The 25,343-nt window shown below is 38.4% G+C and overlaps 1 protein-coding gene across 5 annotated transcripts in view; it reads right to left on the bottom strand.

The window, feature by feature from the left end:
• Positions 1-15,907, bottom strand: part of APOOL (apolipoprotein O like) — a 138,444-nt gene extending 122,537 nt beyond the window's left edge. For 3 of the 5 annotated variants that reach the window (XM_045879949.3, XM_064574299.1, XM_064574297.1), the window contains exon 1: positions 15,785-15,907. In XM_045879949.3, coding sequence (XP_045735905.1) covers positions 15,785-15,799 — 15 coding nt within the window. In that variant the 5' untranslated portion in view covers positions 15,800-15,907. The remainder of the gene's footprint in view (positions 1-15,784) is intronic. The other 2 variants (XM_064574298.1, XM_045879959.3) reach the window with 2 other exon arrangements.
• Positions 15,908-25,343: the final 9,436 nt, after the last annotated feature.

Raw genomic sequence — 25,343 nt, 5'->3', positions numbered from 1 at the left:
AACAGAGTCTAACAGCTATGCCATTATTCATTATACCGCTACATGAAAAGCAGATAATTCACTGAAACAGAAAATTTTAAAACTCTGCCTGCATTTTCTCACAAAATCCTTGAAAAACACAGTGGTACTAAAGGACAAATAAACTACAAAAACGCACCTATACAATTTGGTCTTTCCACAATTGCATATCAAATCATGTACTTTAAATGACTGAAATACTAGTTGAGAGAGACGGTGGTGATGGAACAGGAGGACCCATCTTGTCCCACAAATGCAACTAGATAACTATCGAATCATTCTAAATACCCCAGAAACCTACCTGAAGACTGACAGAATGAATTCCACAACTAAAAGGAGAGAAGGCACACTGAAGAAGGTAGTAAGTATGGACACATGGTTAAGGGGAGAAACGAGCTATGAGTGCTGCTGAGGAGAGGGAGAACGCTTGGGGCACACACTGGGGAGATTATTCACTCCTCTTGGAGCACATCCCTAACAGGCAGCATTCAGAGAGATTCCTCTCTTGGGACAAAGGAGCTGGCTAGAGCCATTTCCCTCCCCTGCCCCTCAGCATAACCAAAAAGCCACCTGCAGAAAACAGATGAGTCCCAACACTGGCTGCCTAACTTGCTTACACCAAGTCTCACAGCTCTGTGCTCTGGCATGACTGTCCTTCTGGGTCAGCCTTCCTCAGTCCCAGCATGGCAAGACCCTCCCCCAGGAGACCAGCGCAGGCCTCTGCCAGTACCACCTCCCTAAGACCTGGAGTTTAAAAGGCAACATATTTGGCTGGAATACAGCCCAAAGGGCACTGCCCTGCTCCTGGAGATAAGGCAGGTAAACAACCCAAAGGCAAACAGTGTAGAAACATTGATCTGAAAAAAGCCTGGAACACACAGTAGGGAGATTCTTTGTTTTTCTCACAGTGCTTCATGGAGAACAGCAAGCACCCAGACCCCTCCGCACAGAAACAGGAGCTGGCTGGCTTCATTCCCTGATCTGCCCCTCAGCATAAACACAGAGCCACCTGTAGCAAACAGCACAGCACCTCCACTGGCTGCTTAACCTGGTTACAAGTCCCATACCCCTACACTTTGGCAGTACTGCCCTTCTCAGTCAAGTCTACCTCGGTCCCAGCACAGCAGGCCCCTTCCCCAGACCAGTAGAAACCCCTGCCCATACCATGTGTCCAGCCCAGAGAGCTCTGCAGGGCTTCAGTTCTAGTGGAAGTAGTATCAGGTCACCTAGTTAAAACTTGCCACATTCTGGCCAAGGACCAAACACTGCCCAATGCAAGCTAGGGAAGCCTCTGCAGATGACTGGACTGAAGAACAGAAGAGCCAAAACACAACAGCAGAGCACACACACAGCACAGACTAGAGACACTCCCGGAAGTGGGAAGCCTTAGATACTATAACATCTTCTTCATGAAGCCATTACTCTCAGGAGCAGGAAAACATAATGGGCTTTTCTAAAACACAGAAGAAGGCAGAGACTTAGACAAAATGCCAAGATGGAGGAATTCATCCCAAATGAAAGAACAAGATAAAGTCACCGCCAGAGATCTAACGAAACCAATATAAGTACCATGCCTGATGGAAACTTAAGGTAATAATCATAAGGATACTTGCTGAGGTTGAGAAAAGAATGGAAGACATCAGGTAGGGCCTTACCACAGACATAAAAGAATTAAAAAACAGTCAAAAATGAAAAATGCGAGGTGCCTGAATGGCTCAGTTGGTTAAGCATCCAACTCTTGATTTCAGCTCAGATCTTGATCTCAGGGTCAAGATTTCAAGCCCCACATTGGGCTCCACACCCAGCATAAAAGAAAACATTTAAAAAAAATGAAAAATGCAATAACTGAGACTGGACACAGGCTTGATGCAACGAACAGCAGGCTGGAAAAAACAGAGGAATGAATAAGTAACCTAGAAGACAAAATAATGGAAAATAATGATGCTGAACAAGAGAGAGAGAGAATTATGGAACACGAGAACAGACTTATGGAACTCAAAGACTCCATCAAACTTAATAACATTCGTATTGTAAGAATCCCAGAAGAAGAAGAGAGAGTAAAAAGTGGCAGAAAAAAGTTTTGAAGGGATAATAGCTGAAAATTTCCCTAATCTGGGGAAGGAAACAGACATCCAGATCTAGGAGGCACTGAGAACTCCTATCACAATCAACAAAGCAGGCCCAGACCAGGACATATTGTAATTAAATTTACAAAATACAGTGATGAAGAAAAAAATCATAAAACCAGCAGGACAAAAGAAGTACCTAACTTACAAGGGAAGACTCATTAAGCTAGCTGAAGATTTCTCAACACAATGTGGCAAGTCAGAAGGGAGTGGCATGATATATTCAATGTGCTGAATGGGAAAAATAGCAAGGCTATCACTCAAAATAGAAGGGGAGATAAAGAGTTTTCCAAACAAACAAAAACTAAAGGAGTTCCTCACCACTAAACCACCACTGCAAGAAATATTAAGAGAGACTCTGAGTGGAAAAATCTCCAGAAACAATGACAAAACAAGTAATGACACTAAATACATATCTATCAATAATTACTCTGAATGTAAATGGACTAAATGCTCCAAGCAAAAGACATAGGGTGTAAGAATGGATAAAAAAAACAAGACCCAAGGGGCAACTGGGTGGCTCCATCAGTTAAGTGACCAACTCTTGTTTTCAACTTAGGTTGTGATCTCAGTTTGGTGAGATCAAGCCCCAGGTCAGGCTCCATGCTCAGCAAGGAGTCTGATTGAGATTCTCTCCTTCCTTCTGTCCCTCCCCCCACACATGCACACATGCATTCACTCTCTCTCTCTCTCTGTCTAAAATAAATAAATAAAATCTTAAAAAAAAAACAACAAGACCGAAGTATATGCTGCCTATAAGAAATTTATTATAAACCTAAAGACACTTGCACGTTGAAAGTGAGCGGAGGGAGAAACATTTATCATGCAAATGGATGTTACATGAAAGCCAGAGTACCAATACTTATATTGGAAAACTACTTTTTTTTAATTTTAAGTTCAATTAATTAACAATATAGTGTGTTATTAGTTTCAGAGGTAGAGTTCAGTGATTCATCAGTTGCATACAACACCCAGTGCTCGTTCCATCATGTGCCCTCCTTAATGTCCATCACCTAGTTACCCCATCCCCCCACCTCCCCTCCAGCAAGCCTCAGTTTCTTTCCTATGCTTAAGAAGTCACTTACGGTTTGTCTCCCTCTCTGGTTTCATCCTGTTTTATTCTTCCCAGGTTTGTTTGTTTTTGGTTTTGGTTTTTTTTACTAACCAGAATCCTGCTGTATATACTGTTCTTTGATGTGCTTGTTGGAGATGTTCTCAGCCTAGCACACTCCTTTTATCCATTCTATATTGCACAGAAGTAGTTAGATGTTTGGGTTGCTTCACTTTGCTGTTATAATTATGCCCACTTTTGTGCACAAACTTGAGCACAGGGGCTGGAATTTGAGGGGAAGAGTGTCAATTTGAGCCCTTGGCAATCTGAGGAAAACTACACTTTAAACACTCTAAACAAAAGACTGTAACAAGAGATGAAGAGTACTATACCATAATAAAGAGGACAATCCAACAAGAAGATCTAACAATTGTAATTATTTATGCACCCAATAAGGGAGCAGCCAAATATATAAAACAATTAATAACAAATGTAAAGGAATTCATTGATAATAACACAATAACAGTAGGAGGCTTTAAACTCCACTTACATCAATGGACAGATCATCTAGGCAGAAAATCAACAAAGAAACAACAGCTCTGAATGACACACTGGACTAGATGGACTTAACAGACTATTCAGAACATACCATCCTAAAACAGCAGAATACACATTCTTTTCAAGTTCACATGGGACACTCTCCACAACAGAGGACATACTAGGTCACAAATCATTCCTCAACAAATAACAAAAAGATTGAGATCATACCAAGCATCTTTTCTGACAACAATGCTATGGAACTTGAAGCCAACCACAAGAAAATATTTGGAAAGACCACAAATACATGGAGGTTAAAGAACATTCTACTAAATAATGAATGTGTCAACCCATTCAAGGAAATTTAAAAAAAAAATACATGAAAACGAAAACTCAACAGTCCAAAACCTTTGGGATGCAGCAAAAGCAGTCCTAAGAGGGAAGTATAGAGCAATACATGCCTACCTTAATAAGCAAGAAAAATATCGAATACACAACCTAGCCAACCTTATACCTAAAGGAGCTATTAAAGGAACAACAAAGCCAGCAAAAGGAAGAAAATAATGAAGATTAGTGCAGAAAAAAATGATATAGAAACTAAAAAAAAAAAAAAAATAGATCAGTGAAACCAGGAGCTGGTTCTTTGAAAAAAAAAAAATCAATAAAATTGATAAACCCTTAGCCAGACTGAACAAAACAAAAGAGAAAGGACCCATTTAAACAAAACCACCAACAAGAGAGGAGAAATAACAACCAACACCACAGAAATATGAACAATTACAACAATATTATGAAAAATTATATACCAACAAATTGAACAATCTGGAAGAAATGAATATATTCCTAGAAAGATTTAAAGTACCAAAACTGAAAAAATAAGAAAAAGAAAACTTGAACAGATGGATAATCAGCAAAGAAACAGAATCACTAATCAAAAATCTCCCAACAAATAAAAGTTCAGGGCCACATGGCTTCACAGGCAAATTCTACCAAACATAAAGAAGAGTTAATACCCGTTCTTCTCAAAATATTCCAAAAGATAGAAAAAGTAGGAAAACTTCCAAATTCATTCTATGAGAAGAGCATTACCCTGATACCAAAACCAGATAAAGACACCCCTAAAAGAGGGTAAGAACCATACAATCCATTCAATAGATGCAGAAAAAGCATTTGATCAAGTACAACATACATTCATGATAAAAACCCTCAACAAATTAGGGTTAGAAAGAATGTACAACATAATAAAGGCCATAGATAAAAAAAAAAAAAAAAACCCACAGCTAATATCATCCACAATAGGGAAAAACTGAGAGCTTTTCCTCTAAGGTCAGGAACAAGACAAGGATGTCCACTCTCATCACTGTTTTTTAACACAGTACCAGTCACAGCAATCAGACAACAAAAAGAAATAAAAGCATCCAAATCAGCAAGGAAGAAGTCAAACTTTCACTATTTGCACATGACATGATACTCTATATAGAAAACCTTAAAGACTCGCTAAAAAACTACTAGAACTGATACACTAATTCAGTAAATTCACAGGATACAAAATCAATGTACAGAAATCTGTTGCATTTCTATACACCAATAATGAAGCAGCAGAAAGAGAAATCAAGGAATCAATCCCATTTACAATTGCAGCAAAAACTGTAAGATACCTAGGAATAAATTTAACCGAAGAGGTGACAGACCTGTATAAAACGTTCATTAAAGAAGAGGAAACAGAGTAATGGAAAGACATGCCATGCTCGTGGATTGGAAAAACAAATACTGTTAAAATGTCTATACTACCCAAAGTAATCTACACATTTAATGAAATCCTTTATCAAAATATCATCAGCATTTTTCACAGAGCTAGAACAAACAATCCTAAGATTTGTGTGGAACCAGAAAAGATTGTGAATAGCCAAAGCAACCTTGAAAAGGAAAAGCAAAGCTGGAGACATCACAATTCCTTACCCCAAGCTATATTACAAAGCTGTAGTGATCAAGACAGTAGCGTACTGGTACAAAAATAGACACATAAGTCAATGCAACATAATAGAAAACCCAGAAAGGAACCCACAACTATATGGTCAATTAATCTTTGACAAAGCAGGAAAGAATATCCAATTGGAAAAAAAAGACGGTCTCTTCAACAAATGGTGTTGGGAAAATTGGACAGCAACATGCAAAAGAATGAAACTGGACCACTTTTGTACACTATACACAAAAATAAATTCAAAATGGATGAAAGATCTAAATGTGAGACAGAAAACCATCAAAATCCTAGAGAACATAGATAGTAACCTCTTTGACACCAGCCTTAGCAACTTCTTACTAGATAATTCTCTTGAGGCAAGGGAAACAAAAGCAAAAACAAACTACTAGGACTTTATCAAGATAAAAAGCTTCTGCAGGGCAAGGGAAATAATCAACAAAACTAAAAGGCCACCTACGGAATGGGAGAAGATATTTGCAAATAACATATCTGATAAAGGGTTAGCATCCAAAATATATAACAAACTTATAAAACTCAACACCAAAAAACAAATAATCCAATTAAAAATGGGCATGAATAGACATTTTTCCAAAGAAGATATCCAGAAGGTCAACAGACACATGAAAAGATGCTCAACATCACTCATCATCGGGGAAATACAAATCAAAACTACAATGAGATATCACCCCTCAACAGTGAGAATGGCTAAAATCAACAACACAAGAAACAACAGATATTGGGGAGGGTGTTGACAAAGGGGAACCTTCTTGCAGTGTTGGTGGGAATCCAAACTGGTGCAGCCACTCTGGAAAATAGTATGGAGCTTCCTCAAAAAGTTAAAAACAGAACTATCCTATAATCCAGCAATTATACTATCAGGGATTTACCTAAAAATACACGTTGTGATGAGCACTGGGTGTTATATGCAACTAATGAATCATGAACACTACATCAAAAACTTAGGATGTACTATATGCTGGCTAACTGAACATAATAAAAAAAAATACTAATACATGCACCCCAGTGTTTATAGCAGCATTATCTACAATAGCTAAATTAAGGAAACAGCCCAAATGTCCATCAACTAATGGATGGATAAAGAAGTGGGGTGTGTGTGTGTGTGTGTGTGTGTGTGTAATGGAATATTAGTCAGCCGTAAAAAAAGAATGAGATCTTGCCCTTTGCAAAGACATGGGTGGAGCTAGAGAGTATTATGCTAAGCGACCAATAAGTCAGTCAGAAAAAGACAAATACCATATGATTTCACTTATATGTGGATTTTAAGAAACAAAACAAAGAGCATAAGGGAAAAAAAAAAGAGAGAGAAAGGCAAACCAAAAAACAAACTTTTAACTATAAAGAACAAACTGATGGTTACCAGAGGGGACGTGGGTAGGGGGATAGGTTAAACAGATGATGGTGATTAAGGATTGCAGTTGTTATGATGAGCACCAGGTCTTGTATGGAAGTAATGAATCACTATATTGTACACCTGAAACTAATATTATACTGTATGCTAACTGTAATTTAAATAAAAACTTGAAAAGACAAAAAAAATAAAGTACCTGTGAAAAAACTATAGGTGTAAAACAGCAACAAACTACAAAGCCTTTAGCATCTCAATATTCAAAGGTTTGAGACTCTATTATGCCTTAATTACACTCTTTATCAGTTAGGGTTCATAGATCAATGGAAATGGTACTCTCCTACTCTACTAGAATTTTACCTCCTTCAATTAGGGTTATTCCTTTTTTTTAAGATTTATTTCTTTGAGAGACAGAGAGCAAGTGAGTGTGGGGGGGGGAAGGGGGAGAGGGAGAGGGAGAGAATCTCCAGCAGACTCGCTACTGAGCATGGAACCTGATGTGGGGCTCAATACCACAACCCTGAGATCATGACCTGAGCCGAAATTAAGAGTTGATGCTTAATCAACTGAGCCACCCAGGTGCCCTCAATTAGGGTTATTCTTAAAGAAACCTTTCTTAAGTCATAAAAATTATTTTATGTTTCACATGACAGTTTTTGACTAAACAATCTCTGCAATAATCTCTCCATTCAAATTTCTTGTTTATTGGCTTAGGGTTTGAACGATGAAGAGAGGAAGAACATTTTATACATAAAGGGTATGGTAACCAAAAAAGCACATTACATTTTATACGTTTTAAAAATTGTTTACCATTAAAAGTATCATGAATAAGCATCAAGAGTCTGAAAGAAATCAAAATGAGTCTAAGAAGAAACCAGGCTGTGTATAAATATTCATTTCAATAAATAACTGGTCATGTTAACACAACAAATTTCTATTCTACTTGCTTGAGACTACTGATATTCACAAGAAACAGGTTATCAATCCACTGGCCTGAACGAGGTGTGACTTAAATTGGGATCTAAAGGTCAGAAGAAATAATGGCATTACCTTAAGTGCTGGGAATATATTCTTTTAAACACCGAGAGTAACAGGAGCTAGAAATTATTGGATGTCTGCTATAACCCATGCATAGTGTTGTGCACATAATATACTATCTACTTAGTATCTCCTAGTATAAAACTCTAGGGGATAAGTACTATTCTTATCCTAAGGGTTCAGATAAGAAAACTGACGTTTCGACAGGTTAAGTGATTTGCCCAAAGTCACACAGCTAGTCTATGGTATAGCAGGGAAACTCACATGGGTCCAAGGAGATTTGCATATTATAGTTCATAATAGCATTATTTGTAATAGAAAAAAGTGACTACAGTACCCATTAAGAGAATGAAGAGCATCACGATGACCTTGAGTAAAGAGGGCACAGAGTCAGTGCAGCAATACTACCAGCAAGAATAAAAAAGAAATCCGTATCTTAAAGAAACAGCTTTCAAGTGCCTTTCTGCAGTTTTTCAGGAGCGCAAGATAGATTTGGAATAGGAATAATCTCTAGTTCTTAACAACCAACACTCTTAAAAGATTTAGGAAAAAGTTTACAACATAATCTAGTTTATGAAGAAAACTTGTACTAGAATACTTTTTAAAAAGTATTTTTGAATACCATTAAAACTGCTTTTTTTCCAACAAATATCTGACCAACTTGTTTCTGCTTCAATAAATCTTTGGAAAATTAAAAAAAAAGAGAGAATGAAGAAATAAATCTGTTATATTCGTATAACAGAATACTATGCACGTGAAAATAAATGAACTACAGCTACACATAAAAACATGTATGTATCACAAACTGCTACTTGATAAAAACACATGCAGAAGAATAGATAACTGCATAAATAAAATTTATATAAAGCTTAAAAGCACACAAAACAACAGTGTATAAAGTTTAGGAATACATGCATATAGAGTAAGTCTCAAAACACACATAGCAATATTAAATACAAGTCAGGAAAGTAGCTATGGGGGGTTTAGGAAGCAAGGAGAATGCAATCAGAGTTGGAGGGATACACAGGAGGTTTCACCTACATTTACAGTGTTCATTAATGCCTTTTTGATAACTGTAATATTTTACATTAAATTTAAAAATCATAATCATTTTGGATTTATTTCAATGGTTCTCTACTACCTTCAAAATAAAATTCCAACATATCCTAGCATTCAAATACTCCACCATCTTGCTGTTTTTTATCCTTGAGGAACCAATTTCCCAATTTAAATTACAAGAGGTTAGTAAGTTAGGTTTTAATAGCAATTCTAAAAATGTTCTACCATATTTCAACAACTTTACTACTTACTTCTGGAAAGTATTCAAAAAAAGTAAATTTATACCAGACAGACCATGAACCCCAAAAGTATATCCGTCCATTGCCTTGGCCCTTCTAAGAAGCTTCAGAGCATCTGAAAATTAGTGTTCCCTTCTATGATTCCTAACATAGGTTGCTATGCTTTGAACTACAGGACTGATGCCCTGGCCAAAACTGACCAGACTAGGGATTGGTACCTGAGCCAAAGGCAGCCAACTAGAGGCTGTTTTATAAAGGGGCCTGAGGTGCAATTTCTGCCCAACAGGGGTACTTTGTAGTGGTTAGTGTCTAGCCAACCCAATCAAATCCTTTCTCTAGGAAAGTCTTGATATAAAACATGCAGAGTTAGCAGAAACAGAACAGTCCAGTCATGAGATTGGTAACTACCAGAGTTGCTATGATATTCTGAATGGTTCTTCTTGAGGTTTGTTTGGCTGGTGAGACACTTTCCTAGGCCTTCTTGCTAAACTATGCATCCTTTCATTAAAACACTACTTAAGATAACTTGAACATGCCATAGTTCTCTATAACCTTAGGATACATGACAAGCAATATTTTATTTCCATATTCAAAGACGCTCACAGAACACCTAACCACCATTTTTGAGGATGGCGTTACAGGGAATAGTCAGTCATGTGGGTGTGGGAAGAGGCAATGCACACATCATTTTCACTTTATGGTATAAAGTGATATCCTGGAACCTATACCAAACATAGTTAAATAGGCTAAGGGTTTCAAAGCTTAACTTTCAAAGTTGCACTGAAAATAAACATGTTCAACAATGCTAAGTGGAAACAGGAACACTGATTTTGCTGAACACCAGTCTTCCCAACCTAACAAATTTCACTTTGTTAGGTTCTATTTTCTGGTACAACTTACATGAAACAAGGAAAGGAAACAGACAAGGACTAAAGTTGACACAAAGGAATATGCAGCTGGTATTATCAAGGATTTTAAAACCTTAAGTCCTATGATGTCCATGTTCCTCTCCATATCCATCATCCTTGGCCCAAGCCCCAAAATATAATCCCTCATGTATTATCTCCTGTATTCTAATTTCTCCACTGACCAAACTTTCTGCTATTCCTCAAAACTCCAAAAGTCCGGGGCGCCCGGGTGGCTCAGTCGTTAAGCATCTGCCTTCGGCTCAGGTCATGATCCCAGGGTCCTGGGATCGAGCCCCGCATCAGGCTCCCTGCTCCGTGGGAAGCCTGCTTCTCCCTCTCCCACTCCCCCTGCTTGTGTTCCCTCTCTCGCTGTGTCTCTCTCTGTCAAATAAATAAATAAATAAAATCTTTAAAAAAAAAAAAAAAAACCTCCAAAAGTCCTTGCATTGTGTCTACCCTCCCCTCTCCTTGCCTGAAATGAAACATGACTGTCCTCTGAGGTCTCTACTTCCCCTATAATACTGAGAGGAGGCTATTCAAAGTGTCTCAGGGAAAGGAGGTTAATTTTCTTCTTCCTGATATCCAATGCTACTTCTAAGCTATTACTTCTTCACCCTTAGGTAAAAATCTCTGTTCTTATTAGTGAGGAAGTAGAACAACTAGAACTCTCTTGAATGGAATGTAAATTGGTATAACCACTTTGAAAAACTATTTGGCAGTATCTACCAAAGCTACATGCCCTATGACCTGGCAATCCCATTCCTAGGTATATACACAATAGACATGTACACTTCCGTGCACAAAAAAAGACATACAGAAGAATGTTCACAGGGTCATTATTTGTGTAATAGCTCAAAACTGAAGATAATTCAAATGTTCATCAAGAGTAAAATGGATAAATAAATCATGATACAGTCACCTTCTTAAATGTCATACAGTAATAAAAATGAATTAGTGTTACATGCATAATGGCTGAATCTCAGAAACATAATATTGGGTGAAAGAAGCCAGACATAACACAGTAAATACTGCACCATTCCATTTATCTGAAGCTCAAAAATAAGCAAAAATAATCTATGGTGGAGGATAACAATGTAGGGGAACAGAAGGAAAGGTTTCTGGGCTGTTGGTAATGCTCTTTTTTTTTTTTTTAATTTGGGTTCTGATTCAATAAACATGATTGTTTTATGAAAATTTACCAAGCTGCTTATGACTTGTGTACTTTGATGGATATATGCTATACTTCAATTAAAAAAAAAGTTTATATAAAAGAAATAAAAGTAACTCTGCTACTTTGAAGTTTATACCATCTACCTATTCATTCTTAGCACTATCATCTACCTGCCTCCTGGTCACTGCATCACATCAAAGAGTTAGAATCCTGGTTAGCAGTCTTCTATACTCTAAATCCTGCTTTAACTAAGAATGACTTTAATATGCATGTGGACAAACCACCCAAAAGCCTCCTCTCACTCTTTTACCTTACCTCCATAGACCTTCATATTCACTCCACTGTGGCTATCCACTCCATGAGTATACCCTGAATTTACCATTACCCAGAACTTGCTAATAGCTAAAATCATACACTCAACAAGCTTTTTTCTAACTACAACCTCCTGTTGCACCTTTGATTTTCCTTCTGCTCTACTCCTGTTCTTTGAGCTAATAAAATTACCTACATTCAAAAACTTCTCATGAGAATGAAATGATGTGCATCAACAGCTTGGCACAGTGTTGGACACACAGGAAGTGCTCAATAAATGGTAGCCATATTTAGTTTTGTTTTCTTTTTTTAAAGATTTTATTTATTATTTAAGAGAGAGAGAGAGAATGAGCAGGAGGAGGGACAGAGGGAGAAGGAGAAGCAGACTCCCCACTGAGCAGGGAGCCCAATGCAGGGCTCTATCCCAGGACCCTGAGATCATGACCTGAGCCAAAGACAGATGCTTAACCAATTGAGCCACCCAGGTGCCCCCACATTTTAATAATATGTATTTTATCATAAACAAATTTTCTTTAGAGACTCACATTTTCCTCAAATTCACTCAACCTCTGGCATGAAAGAAACTTGGCTTTTGTCTAACACTACTACATTCTTCCCAGTCCTTTTTTTAAAAAGATTTATTTATCTGAGAGAGAGGTGGGGAGGGGCAGGAGAGAGAAAGAGAGAGAGAAATTTTAGCCGACTCTGCACTCAGCACAGAGCCCGACACAGGGCTCTGTCCCATGACCCTGAGATCAGGGCCTGAGCAAAAACTAAGAGAGGTTTAAGTGACTGCACAACCCAGGTGCCTCTCCTACCAATCCTTTTAAATGAAGGCCAGCCCTCAAGCCATTCTTTCTGATTCAAGAAGTCAGGAGGAAAAATCAACATAGTCCTTATTCCTTGAGGGTAATTCCACGTCAGTGTTCCACTATCATATCTGCTCAACAAGCTCTATTTCAAGATTTATGTAATATTTTTTATAGAGTTTTCTGCCAACTTGCTGGGTTCCCCTCTATCTTACTCTTTGTTATTAAACTCTAGGGCTTCAAAATGAACACAGATCACCCTTTTGGTACCTTGGCCTCACAAATACTTCCTCAAACTTAAGCCTCATAATCGGGACTCAGATCATGTAATTTCAGATCCAGCTCTACTGCTTACTACCATGTGACTGTGGGCAAGTTACTCAAACTTTCTAAGCTTCAGTTTACTTACCTGTAAAATGCTGATAACTACCTACTCATAGGGCCACTGTGAAGCATAAATGAGAAAATGCACGTAAAATGCTCAGCAAAAATGCCTAGCACAGTAAATGTTTAATAACTTAATAGCTAGCTGTGATAACAATTATTATCTTTCCTCTATACTAGTTTTTTTTTAAGATTTTATAGAGAGAGAGAGAGAGAGCACAAGCAGGGAGAGCAGCAGGCAGAGGGAGAAGCAAGCTCCCCTCTGAGCAAGGAGCCCAATGTGGGACTCGATCCCAGGGTCCTGGGATCATGACCTGGGCCAAAGGCAGACACCTCAGCAACTAAGCCACCCAGGCATCCCACCTCTATACTAGTTTTTGGCACATTTCCCTTTGTCACCAAACCGGCTCAGGCCTCCTGACTTTGTTTTTCCAGTTTTATCAAGATATAATTGACAGTCTCATGACTTTTTTAAATGAAAAGACACCTTTTCTGGAATTTGTTACCTGTATCCCAAGATTTATTTCCTTCCTTTTACCACACACTTTTCCAAAGAGTAATGTACCCTTCCTTTCAGAAGCAAGGAGTAATGGAAGGATCATGGACTTTGGAGCCAAATATACCTGCATTTGAACCTGACTCTTCCACTTGGCAGCTATATGACCTGGAGCAAGCACTTTTTCTAAGCCTGTTTTTTTCATAAATAAAATGGGGATACTACCCCATTTCTTAGGGTCACTGAAAGGACTAAAATGAAATAATACATGTAGAGCAGCTGGCCAAAGTAAGTGCTAAATTAAGGCCAGTTTCCCACCCCTGAGCCTTTCCTTAACCCCTTACAATCTAGGTTCTCCCTCTACCACTTTATTTATACTGGCTTTTCTCACTTCAGCTCTTATTAGCATTATGATTTAGGGCAATTGACTTGACTTCCCTCAACCTTAGTTTTTCGTTTGTAAAACGGTGATCATAACTACAAGATAAAGTTGTCTCGAGATTTAAGTAAATATCATATGTAAAGTATTTTTGCACGGTGCCTGATCTTGTAGTAAGCACTTAACAAATGGTAGCTTCCAGTGACTTATTAATGGCTAAACCAAAAGACTGTTCAACTCTCTCCTCTAGGCTTCAGTGACAACACTCTATTCTGGTTTGCTTTTCACCACTGACTATTCCTTCTGTCTCTGCACCTCCTCCATGCAGCGTTCTTTATTCTCCTCAACCAGGTTTGAGTTCTCTCTTTTGAACCCTCAGATCACTTTGTACTTCTCCTGAGGCAAGGCACTTTTCTTGCTCTGAATCACAGAGTACACTACTTCTTCATTGCCTGGTGTTTATTTATTCCTGTAGCTTTTATTGACTACCTAATGTAAGTCATACCTGTGCTAGGGATACAAAAATTAATATCATAATTACTGTCCTCAAGCAGTTTATAGGAGGGTAGAGCAGGCAGTAGTCTATTATTTGAAATGTGGTAAGTCCTAAGGTAAAAGTATGCCCAGGGTCCTCTGGAAGCACAAAAAGGAGTTATTTATATTAGGTTGGGGAAGTAGGGAACACTATCTTGGAAAACGCATTTTGTGCTTAGTATATGAGGAGGCCGTACACAAATAGCTGTTAAATGAACGAATGGACTTAAATAGGAACTAACCAGATGAGGATGTTTCCCATCAGGTCCAGAGAAATAGCAGGGGAAAAGACTTGGAGTACAGATGTTAAAAAATTTCCCAAGAGACAACAGATGAAGCTGAAAAGCCAAGGCAGGGTTGGATGTTAGAGACACAGGAGTCTGACCTGACCCCAGAGGGCAGATGATGGAGTGCCAATAAAGGTCTTTAAGTAGGAAAGGGATATAATCAGATTTGCATTTTACTATCAGTACTCCGGCAGTTAAGGGAAAACGGATTCCACGAGAGCTAAGCTAGAGACTGCGAGTCCAGTTACAAGGCTATTGTGGTAATTCCGGTAAGTTATGAGAACCAGAAATGCTGAAATGAAGAATGGTCAATCCAGATGGATACTGAGTCACCTTAAACTGTGGCTGAACTGAATTATTCATATTTGTATCTTCTGCAAGCAGTGCATTTTACACTTAAAACCCGCTACAAATACCCACCTGTAGATATTTGTCTACTACTAATATTGAAACCTACTTAGGGAACAGCAGCTAGCAGCCAGCTGAGTCACTTCCGGTACATAGATTCCTAAGTAAAGGCATCTTTTCCCATTACAGAACTCAAAAGAAACTTAGGTAACCTATTATTCAAACCCGGAAAGGAACAACAGTGAATACAAACACCGCGCACTGCGTAGAGACTCTGAGATGTCTCTATCCTAGTCTATTTCACCTCCAAATGTTTGAACAAAGTCTTTCAAAGGGTCATGAGACTCCGGCCTGTGCGCCCAGTCGAATTCCCAGGATTTTTACTCTTTCAGTTCAAGACCCACAAGTCTGCTGCTGCTTGTCGCCAAGCCAGTCTTTTTCACCCGGCCGTTCCCCAGTTTTCACCATGCCGCTGTATAAACAGTTAACTGCAGGGGACGGAGGAGAGAGTACTGTCCCAGGCTCAGGAAATCCAAGGTGGAGAGGTCGGTGTCTGGAGGCTGCAAACGTTTTTTAAGATTCCCTGGCCTTGTCAATTCTCTCACAACCCCACCTCCACCCCGCCTCTTGCTGTAGGGCTCCCTTCTGAAGTTAGGAGGATCCCTTCTATAGTTACTAGAATGCTATCTGCACCCAGAAACTAAGGAAGGTTTTTTTTGTGGTTTTTTTTTTTAAACTTACCCTCACAGCCGCCATAACTGTGACCTTCTCCGTCTGAGTTTTTCATATGGTGGGCAGAGAGGGACAAAACAGCTCAATTCGGCTCACCTCACCAGCCCCGCCTTGTTACGTCCTTGTCTGCCGTCTCCGCCCTTTCTCCACCCTCCTAGTGCGACTTTGGAAAGCTGCTACAGCTAGCCGGCTGTCTCGGTAAAACCGTTCCATCCTCGTGACTGACTGTTCCTATCCTCGATAAAGCCTTTCAGAATACTCTCCATAATCCAGTTGAAAGCTGTTTTGCTCGGTGCAAAAGTTTGCACTATTTTCATTGTTTCAGACATATGTGATTTGTCTAGGTAAGGATCTAAAATCCAAGTCGAGCTGCATTAATAAATAACTATATAGTCAGGTCCAGGCAGATTGAAGAAAGCTTTCTTAAAATTTTAAAGAGAAAGAAAAAGAGTTTTATTCAAGCCCAAGTGAATACAGTTGCCCGGAAACACAGTCTTCACAAAGAAAGGAGTGCTCCTGGGAAGGAACATTTGGTGCAGGGTTTTATATACATATATTTTTTTTTTTCTTTTTTCATAAAAAGTTACAAATCATCCTGAGGAAGGACATTCCAGAAGGTTAAAGACTTTATCTTAGGTTTTTAATATGTGCAAGGCTGTATGACTTTAATTTTATGGGAACAAGGGAGATTTTTTTTTTTTCTTTTTCTTATCTTTATGTTTGGAATGCTCTTTTTTGGCTATTTTTTTTAATGAAGCATATGTACAACATGTGCCTGGGACGGAAATAAAGTCCATACTTTGAAGTTTTGCAGAGTCATTTTGACCTTGGTAAATGTTAAAGGATACATTCTCTGGGACCCCAGGAGCAGGACCCACAAACACATGAAAAGTTGAAAATTTCTTTATCAATCACTAAAAGAACATCTTACCTCTGCGATAAATGGTCAAGTTCATACATTTTAAGACTATGTCACTCTGAGCGTTCTATATGCCAGGCACTTGTTCAACATACAGGACAATACGATGTCTTTCCTCATGGAACTTATGTTTCCAAGAGGAAAAGACAAACAAATGTTACGAAGTGCCAAATGCTATGAAGGAAAATAAAACAGTATGGAGATAAGGTGAGAAATTTACTTGTTTAAATTGGTTAGGGAAAGGCTATCTGATAAGCTGACATTTGAGAAAAGTGCTGAAGGAATTTAGGGAAAAACATTTCATGTAGAAAGAACAACAATGAAAAACAGCCAGTGTGGCTGGAGTGAGAAGTTCAAAAGGAATGAAATAACAGGCTATGTAGGGGCTTTTTGTACCACAATACAGACTTCGGATTTGATTCTGAATGGCGAGGGGCGGGGGGGGGCGGCGGGTAGTCAATGGAGGGTTTTGAGCAAAGATGTGGCATGATCTAAGTTAGATTTTAAAAGGATTATTTTGGTGCTGTAAGGAGAATATGCGTTGAATAGGTGCAATCTACTCAACAGGGAGCAAGATATTCCCTAGGCCTCCAGTGAATGACTCTAAGGAAAGAAAATGCTCATAATCTGACCATCAGCATAGCCAATATTAATTCATTTATTCATTCAACAAATATTTAAGTGCAAACTATATACCAGGCATCAGTAACATATCTAACATATTTGACACTCTAAGCAAATCATTTTTTAATGGCTTTCTCTATATGACAAAATTATTTTGAGAAATAATGATGACTGAGTAATATTTTATTGTATAATATATACCACATCTTTTTTATCCATTCATCTATCAATGGACACTTAGGTTGCTTCCATATCTTGGCTATTCAGCCATAAAAAAGGATGAGATATTGCCATTTGCAACAACATGGATGGGTTTAGAGGGTATTATGCTAAATAAAATATGTCAGACACAGAAAGACAAATACCATACGGTTTCACTTATATATGGAAACTAAATAACAAAACAAATGAATAAACAAAGAAAAAGCAGAAGGAGACTTATTAATACAAGGACAAATTAATGGCTGCCAGAGGGAGGGGTGAGGATGAGCAAAATGAGTGAAGGAAGATAGAGACTTCCAGTTATCGAAAAATAAGTCAGGATAACAAAAGGTACAGCACAGGGAATACAGTCAGTGGTATTGTAATAGCATTTTATAGTGACAGATGGTACTACACTGTGGTGAGCATAGCATAATGTATAGAGTTATTAAAGCACTATGTTGTACACCTGAAACTAATGTAGCATTGTGTGTCAACTATACTCAAAAATATTAAATATTTGTTAAATATTAAATATTATAACTATTATTTGTAAATATTAAATATAATAAATATTTTAAAAGAAAGAAGGATGAAATTAAACTAATAATAAAAGGCATAAAAGACACTGCAATTTTTCTTTTATTGAACTTCATATCTATCTATCATAAAAATAAAACAAAATAAATAGTGCAGTACAGAAAAGGAGAAAAGTAATGGATCAATGTTTTCTAATTGCATTAATGTATGTTTTTAAAAGAGAAAGAACTTAAACCTGTATATAAAGTTTATTTCATATAAAGCAACATATATACAAATAAGAAAAGTCTTAAAATTGTGAATAAGCTCGTATATGTGCTGCCGAAGCGAATTGTGAATAAGTTTGGAAGAGAACTATAATAATTTTCTTTCACAGAACTTCCATGAATTACAATACCATCCATGTGTTAGTTTATTCAGGATCAAATCCAGTGGCATTCAAATCTTCCACAGTTGAAAATTTCAACTAAATATCTTCGTCAGAAAATTAATTACACATTTCTATACTACTAGGTAAAAACTTCAGAAGTTCTTCTTCTGTAGAAATCAGTGAAAAATGTCTGAATGAGAGGGAACTTTGACATCATTTGATCCATTGCTTTAGAACAATTGTCCAGTGCTTTCTGCAAACTATCAAGGCATTCATTTAATGCCCTTTTGGTTTCTTCTGGTAATATCACACAATCATCTTCTGTCATTTCTCCTGCTATTATTTTTTTAAAATGTGATCATCTTTTCTATGTAATGTCTATCTCCTTACATTGTATTGTTGCATAGTAAATTACTTTCTTCACATTTTCTGTGTCCCAATTTTTAAGGAACAGTTTAAGACTTTGTTTTTCACTGTGTGGTGCTCAAGGCTAATTCTGGCTGTTTGCACATATTTTTCTGTTTGATTAACAACCTCATCTAAATTTTCATACCAGAAAATTCAAATTCAGTAAAGTAGTTCATGATATATTAAAAGTTACACTTTTTGTGGCGCCAGGGTGGCTCAGTTGCTTAAGTGTCTGCCTTCGGCTCAGGTCATGATCCCAGGATCCCGGAATTGAGCCCTACGTGGGCTCCCTGCTCAGTGGGGAGTCTGCTTCTCCCTCTCCCTCTGCCCCTCCCCCTGCTTGTGCTCTCTCACTCTGTGTCAAATAAATAATTTTTTTTTTAAAGTTACACTTTTCCAAACAAAATTTACACCTCAAAGTTTGCACTCCATTTCAGTGTTTTAAATTTTAAACACACACACACAAAACACCGAATGGTCACATAAAATGGCAGAATTGAAATAATCCAGATTCTGTTTCTCTTTTTCAATCACTGTGCTATCATTGTTCATTTCTAATCTGTTTAGATGCAGGGATATGTAGTACCACAGGGGGCAGAGATGCAACCTGCACCAAAGTTGAGCTCCAACAATTTGGAAACTTTGTGAATGTATTCTCTAAAAGAATTTGTCAGTCAACATGTTTTTGGAAACTGACTGTATAACTTGGAATTCTCCAAATTAATTTTCATTGGAGAATACAATGTTTGTTAAAGAATAAGTTATCAAGATGTGCTAATTTGAGGGTTACATATAGTAACCAAAAGATTTGTTTAGAACTTAGACCAAAAAAAAAAAATAAAAGTTTTCTAGAGGAGGAGTATTTTATTAGCGACATTGCTTAGAATTTCCAGTACATGGTAATAATAAAAAGAATGATTTTTCTTGTTTTATTAATGATTTTAAATTCTCTATAGATGATATATCTCCTTATTGACTGCACTCAGGTCTGACTACTCCCATTCCTGCCCATAGGGCCTCGCAGCCTGTTATGGTTCTATGTGGTGGATATGAAACAATGAACAAAACAGACATGAAGACAAAACCCCTGGTCTGTTTCAGCTTAAGTGTAAGTTTTTGACCAGGAAAACAAAAAAAGAAACAAGATTATTTCAAATAGTGTTAACTACCATAGAGGGTGAGAGGTTGGTGTGGTAGATACTCTAGATTGGGGGAACAGAAAATACTTCTTCAAGGAGCAGATACTTGAGCTGAGACTTGAGTAACCTCTTGAGTAACAAGAGGTTATGTGAATATCTGAATATCACAGATTCACAGATTCACAGATTCACTTATGTGAAAATTGCAACAAATGCAAAAACCCTGAGGTGGGAACAAATTCACTAGAGTATCATGAGTGAAGCAGAGAGTAGTAGAAGTCAGGCAGGAGCCAGATCATATGTGTAAAATTTCAATTTTCTTTTTATAAGAAATATTTAAGGGGTACCTTCATGGCTCAGTCAGTTAAGCATCTGCCTTCAGCTCAGGTTATGATCTCAGGTCCTGGGTTTGAGCCCTGCATTGGGCTCCCTGCTCAGCAGAGGAGTCTGCTTCTCCTTCTCCCTCTGCCCCTCCCCCCTGCTCCTGCTCTTTCTCTCTCGCAAATAAATAAATAAAATATTTTTAAAAAGAAATATTTAATTTAAATATTATTTAAATATTTTCTGATTTATTACTGTAGGTTTACCAATTGCTACTGATTGCTTTGGGCACAAATAGCTGCTCTGAGTAATGAAAAGTATTAGAAGCAAAATAAGATCTTGGTCTTTAAAAGAGGAGTCATAAAATAAAGGAGTTGACATAAACCAGAGGTGCTGAAAGCTAGTGTGTTTAAGAATTACCTGGATAATTTGATAAAATGAAGATTCCTGGATACCAGACCTGGATATGAGTATTCATTTTTTTCTGATATAAGGGAATTCTGCAAAAGTTCCTCAATTGTTTCTAATGTGGATATTCCTTGGGCTATACTTTGAGAAACTAAGTTCAATTAGATTGACTAAATGATTTACAATGCTATGTCATTTCTAGCACCAACATTTTAAGATTCTATAAGGGCTTTTATATAATGCTATTTGGTCATCCTGGGTAACTCCAATATTCTTGTGGACACATGATATTCTCATCTCCAGTGGTTTCTACTCCTACTTCGCTTCAGCCATCCACAACAATGTCTATACTCTTGAATTTGTTATTACTAGAAGAACCACTTCACCTCTGAAACTTTAAATTAAAACAACTATTATCCTTTAAGCTCTTGGAACCACACCTTTTCTTTGATTTTGTCAAGATCTCTAGGCCTTGATTAGCTGTCTATGGCTACATAACAATTTACCCCAAATTTAGCAGTACAAAAACCAAACATTATTTCACAGTTTCTGTGGCTCAGGAATCCAAAAGTGGCTTAGCTGTGTGTTTCTGCCTCTAGGTCTCTCATGAGGTTCTTCTCAAGATGTCAGCTGGAACTGCATTTATCAGAAGGTTTGATTGAAGTTGGAGGATCTACTTCCAAGATGGTTCACTCACTTACATAGTTGTTATTAAGAAGCCTCCTTTTTTTTATCATGTGAGTCTTTCCAGAGTGTTGCTTAATAATAAATAGGCAAGAAGAGAAATTAAGAAACTGATTGCACAAAAAATAATAAAATATCTAGGACTGAACTTAACCAAGGAGGTGAAACACCTGTACTCTGAAAACTATAAAACACTGATGAAAAAAATTGAAGACAACACAAACAAATGGAAGGCTATTCCATGTTCATGAGGTGGAAAAATTATAGTTGTCAAAATGTCCATACTACCCAAACCAAACTGCAGATTTAATGCAATCTCTATCACAATACCAACATCATTTTTCACAAAACTAGAAAAATTAATATTAAAATTTGTATGGAGACACAAAAGCTCCCAAATAGCCAAAGAAATCTTGAGAAAGAAGAATAAAGCTGGAAGTATTACAATCCCAGATTTCATTACAAAGCTATAATAAAAAAAATAGTATGGTACTGGCACAAAAACAGACACATAAATCAATAAAACAGAATAGAACACCCAGAAATAAATCCACACATATATAGTCAGTTAATCTATGACAAAGTAGGCAAGAATATCCAATGGGGAAAGGATACTTTCTTCAGTAAATCATGCTGGAAAAACTGGACCACTTTCTTACATCATACACAAAAATAAACTCAAAATAGATTAAAGACCTAAATGTGAGACGTAAATCATAAAATTCCTAATAGAAAACATAGGCAGTATTCTCTTTGATATTAGCCTTAGCAACATTTTTCTAGATATTTCTCCTGAGGCAAAGGAAACAAAAACAAAAACAAACTATTGGGACTACGCCAAAATACAAAGCATTTGCACAGCAAAGAAAACCATCAACAAAATTAAAATATGACCTAATAAATGGAAGAAATATCTGCAAATGATATATCTAATTAGGGGTTAATATCCAAAATATAGGGGCGCCTGGGTGGCTCAATCATTAAGCATCTGCCTTCGGCTCAGGTCATGATCCCAGGGTCCTGGGATTGAGCCCCCGCATCGGGCTTCCTGCTCCGTGGGAAGCCTGCTTCTCCCTCTCCCACTCCCGCTGCTTGTGTTCCCTCTCTCGCTGTCTCTCTTGCTGTCAAATAAATAAAATCTTTAAAGAAAAAAAAAGAACAAAATATATAAATTACTTGTACAATTCAACAGCATAAAAACAAATAATCACATTAAAAAATGGACAGAACACTTGAAAAGACCTTTTTCTAAGGAAGACATACAGATGTCCAACAGACTCATGAAAAAATGCTCAACATTACTAATCATCAGGGAAATGCAAATCAAAACCACAATGAGATATCACCTTACACCTATCAGAATGGCTAAAATCAAAAACACAAGAAATAGCAAATGTTGGGAAGATGTGGAGAAGAAGAAACCCTCATGCACTGTTGTTGGGAATGCAAACTGGTGCAGCCATTGTAGAAAACAATGTGGCATTTCCTCACAAAATTAAAAGTAGAAATACCACATGACCCAATAATTCTACTACTGGGTCTTTACCCAAAGAAAATGAAAACACTAAATAAAAAAAATATATGCACATTCTTGTTTATCAGAGCATTATTTACAACAGTCAAGATAGTGAGGCAACCTGTGTCCGTTGATAGATGAATGGATAAAAAAGCTGTGGTGTAGAGTTCTGGTCCAAGATGGTGACATAGGAAGACCCTGAACTCACAGCCTCCACGAAACACACCAAATTACAATTATTTATAGAACAGCTCCTCCTGAAGAAAAACTGAGGGCAGACTGAAAAACTTTTGCATGACAAAAGAAAAAACAGCAAAAGAGAACAGCAAGAGAGAAGGAACCATGGTAACAGGAATCCTTCAACCACACAACTCTGTGAACTGCAGTGGGAAGGGATAGTACTGAGGGCCTGGGAACAGATTCCTCTGTTATTGGGCACAGAAAAGAAACATTGGTTTAAAAGAGCAACTAAGGGCACCTGGGTAGCTCAGTCAGTTGGGCGTCTGCCTTCGGCTCAGGTCATGATCCCGGAGTCCCAGGATTGAGTCCTGCATCATGCTCTCTGCTCAGCGGGGAGTCTGCTTCTCCCTCTGACCCTCTCCCTTCTCGTGCTTTCTCTCTCTCTTAAATAAATAAATAAAATTTTAAATAAATGAATAAATGAACAACTAATATATAAAAGAGACAACACTGGAATTCTGCCAAATAGCAGGGGAGTCATAGGACTGGTCTCTGGGTCATAGGAACTGAAGAACTGCAGGTTTATGCTCCCTCTCCACCTTAAAAGCACAGACCAGAGCAAGGTCCTGGATTCCATAACTGTCTTGCTGTCTCTGCAAGCCCTCGGTCTACAAACCCACACCAGCCCTGGTCGCTCCAGGATACAGGAAAAAAAAAAAAGCTACATGTTGTCTTCTTTTTTTTCTCTTCTCTTTTTTCCTCTTTTCTCTTTTTTTCCTCTTTTTTTTTTCTTTAAAAAGCAACTTAAAACAGCAACTAGCATATAAAACAGCTACCACTAGACCTTTACCAAATGGCTGGGGGAACAGCTGGAATGCTCTGTAGATGGGAGAGGCTGATAGACAAGATCTACGCTTCCCCCAACCTTGAAAGCACAGACCAGTGTACAGTCTGGGCTTCCTAGCTGACCTGACACATCAGTGAGCCTCAGGCCCATAGCGCACACCAGCTTTAGCTGTCCCACCAAGGTAGCCACAAGACATTGCACACTAGAACACCCCTGATTAGTGATCACTACAGCCCCAGCCTTTGTGCCAAAGTGACATAGGCACAAAGCACTGTGGAAAACGCCAGGTCTATACCACTCTGGCTTTAGATGGCTTGCTAGGGCACCCCAAGGGCAGAGTGCTCGGGAAACTTGGTTAATGTGTGCTTTAGATCCAGCTGCCCTGCCCAGGTGCCCCCTATGTGGAACACCCTGGGAACCCCTAGCCCAAGGTTGCATTGATTTCAGCCTTTCCATCATAGCACACCCTGTGTGCAGCACCCCAGAACACACCTTCCCACACCAGTCATGGTTTCAGTTACCTGGCCAGGGCACCCACTGAGCTGAGTACCTTGGGACATTCAAGTTTGCACCCAATTCAGCTTCAGCTGCTCTGACAGGGCATATTTTGTATGAAGAGCCCAGGGACCACACTGCCCCAGAACCATTTTAGCTTTAGCAGAACCATCTGCATGGAACACCAAGGAACTCCTGTCCTGTAGCATGCCTCACCTCCAGCCACCCCTTGTGGGCACCCTATGTGCAGAGAGTCCTGGGATACCTGGTTTATATCCACTTCAGCGTTAGTTGTCCTACCAAGGTGCCCTCTGTGTGTAGAGCCCTGAGTCCCCCTGGCTTGCACCCAATTTAGTTTCAGTTAGCCTGTCAAGGCACCCTCAGCACAGAGAGCTCAGGGGCCTCCTAGCTTGCATAATACCTCAGCTCCAGCTATACCACCAGGGCACCCCCTACACAGATTGCCCCAGGGAAACCCAGCTTGCACCCATTTCAGATTCAGCTGTCCTGCCAGGGTACCCTCAACACAAAGAACCCCAGGACACACTGGTCTGCATCCACCTCAACTTAAATGTTCTGACAGTGTGCCCACTCTGCAGAAAGCCCCAGGACCCCAGCCCACAACATCCACAGCTCCAGCCAGCCAGCAAAAGTCACCAATCACACAAAATCTACATAGATGATCATACATTAGACCATTCCTTCAAGTTTAGATGAAGTAGCTGTTCTGCCTAATCCATAGAAACAAACACAGAAAGTGAAACAAAATGGGGAGACAGGGGAATATTCTCCAAAACAAAGAACAAGATTAAACCTCAGAAAATAACTAAATGAAAGGGAGCTAAGCAATATGCCTGATTAAGATTATAAGTAATGATCATAAAGATGCTCACTGGCCTGGAGAGAAGAATGGAAA

Source organism: Mirounga angustirostris, unplaced genomic scaffold, assembly GCF_029215605.1.
Source record: "Mirounga angustirostris isolate CCGP_5_RB_7025 unplaced genomic scaffold, mMirAng1.0.hap1 SCAF_11, whole genome shotgun sequence".
In the NCBI taxonomy this organism is placed as follows: Eukaryota; Metazoa; Chordata; class Mammalia; order Carnivora; family Phocidae; genus Mirounga; species Mirounga angustirostris.
The sequence above is the reverse complement of the archived record's forward strand: the minus strand, read 5'-3'. Positions and strand labels throughout refer to the sequence as shown.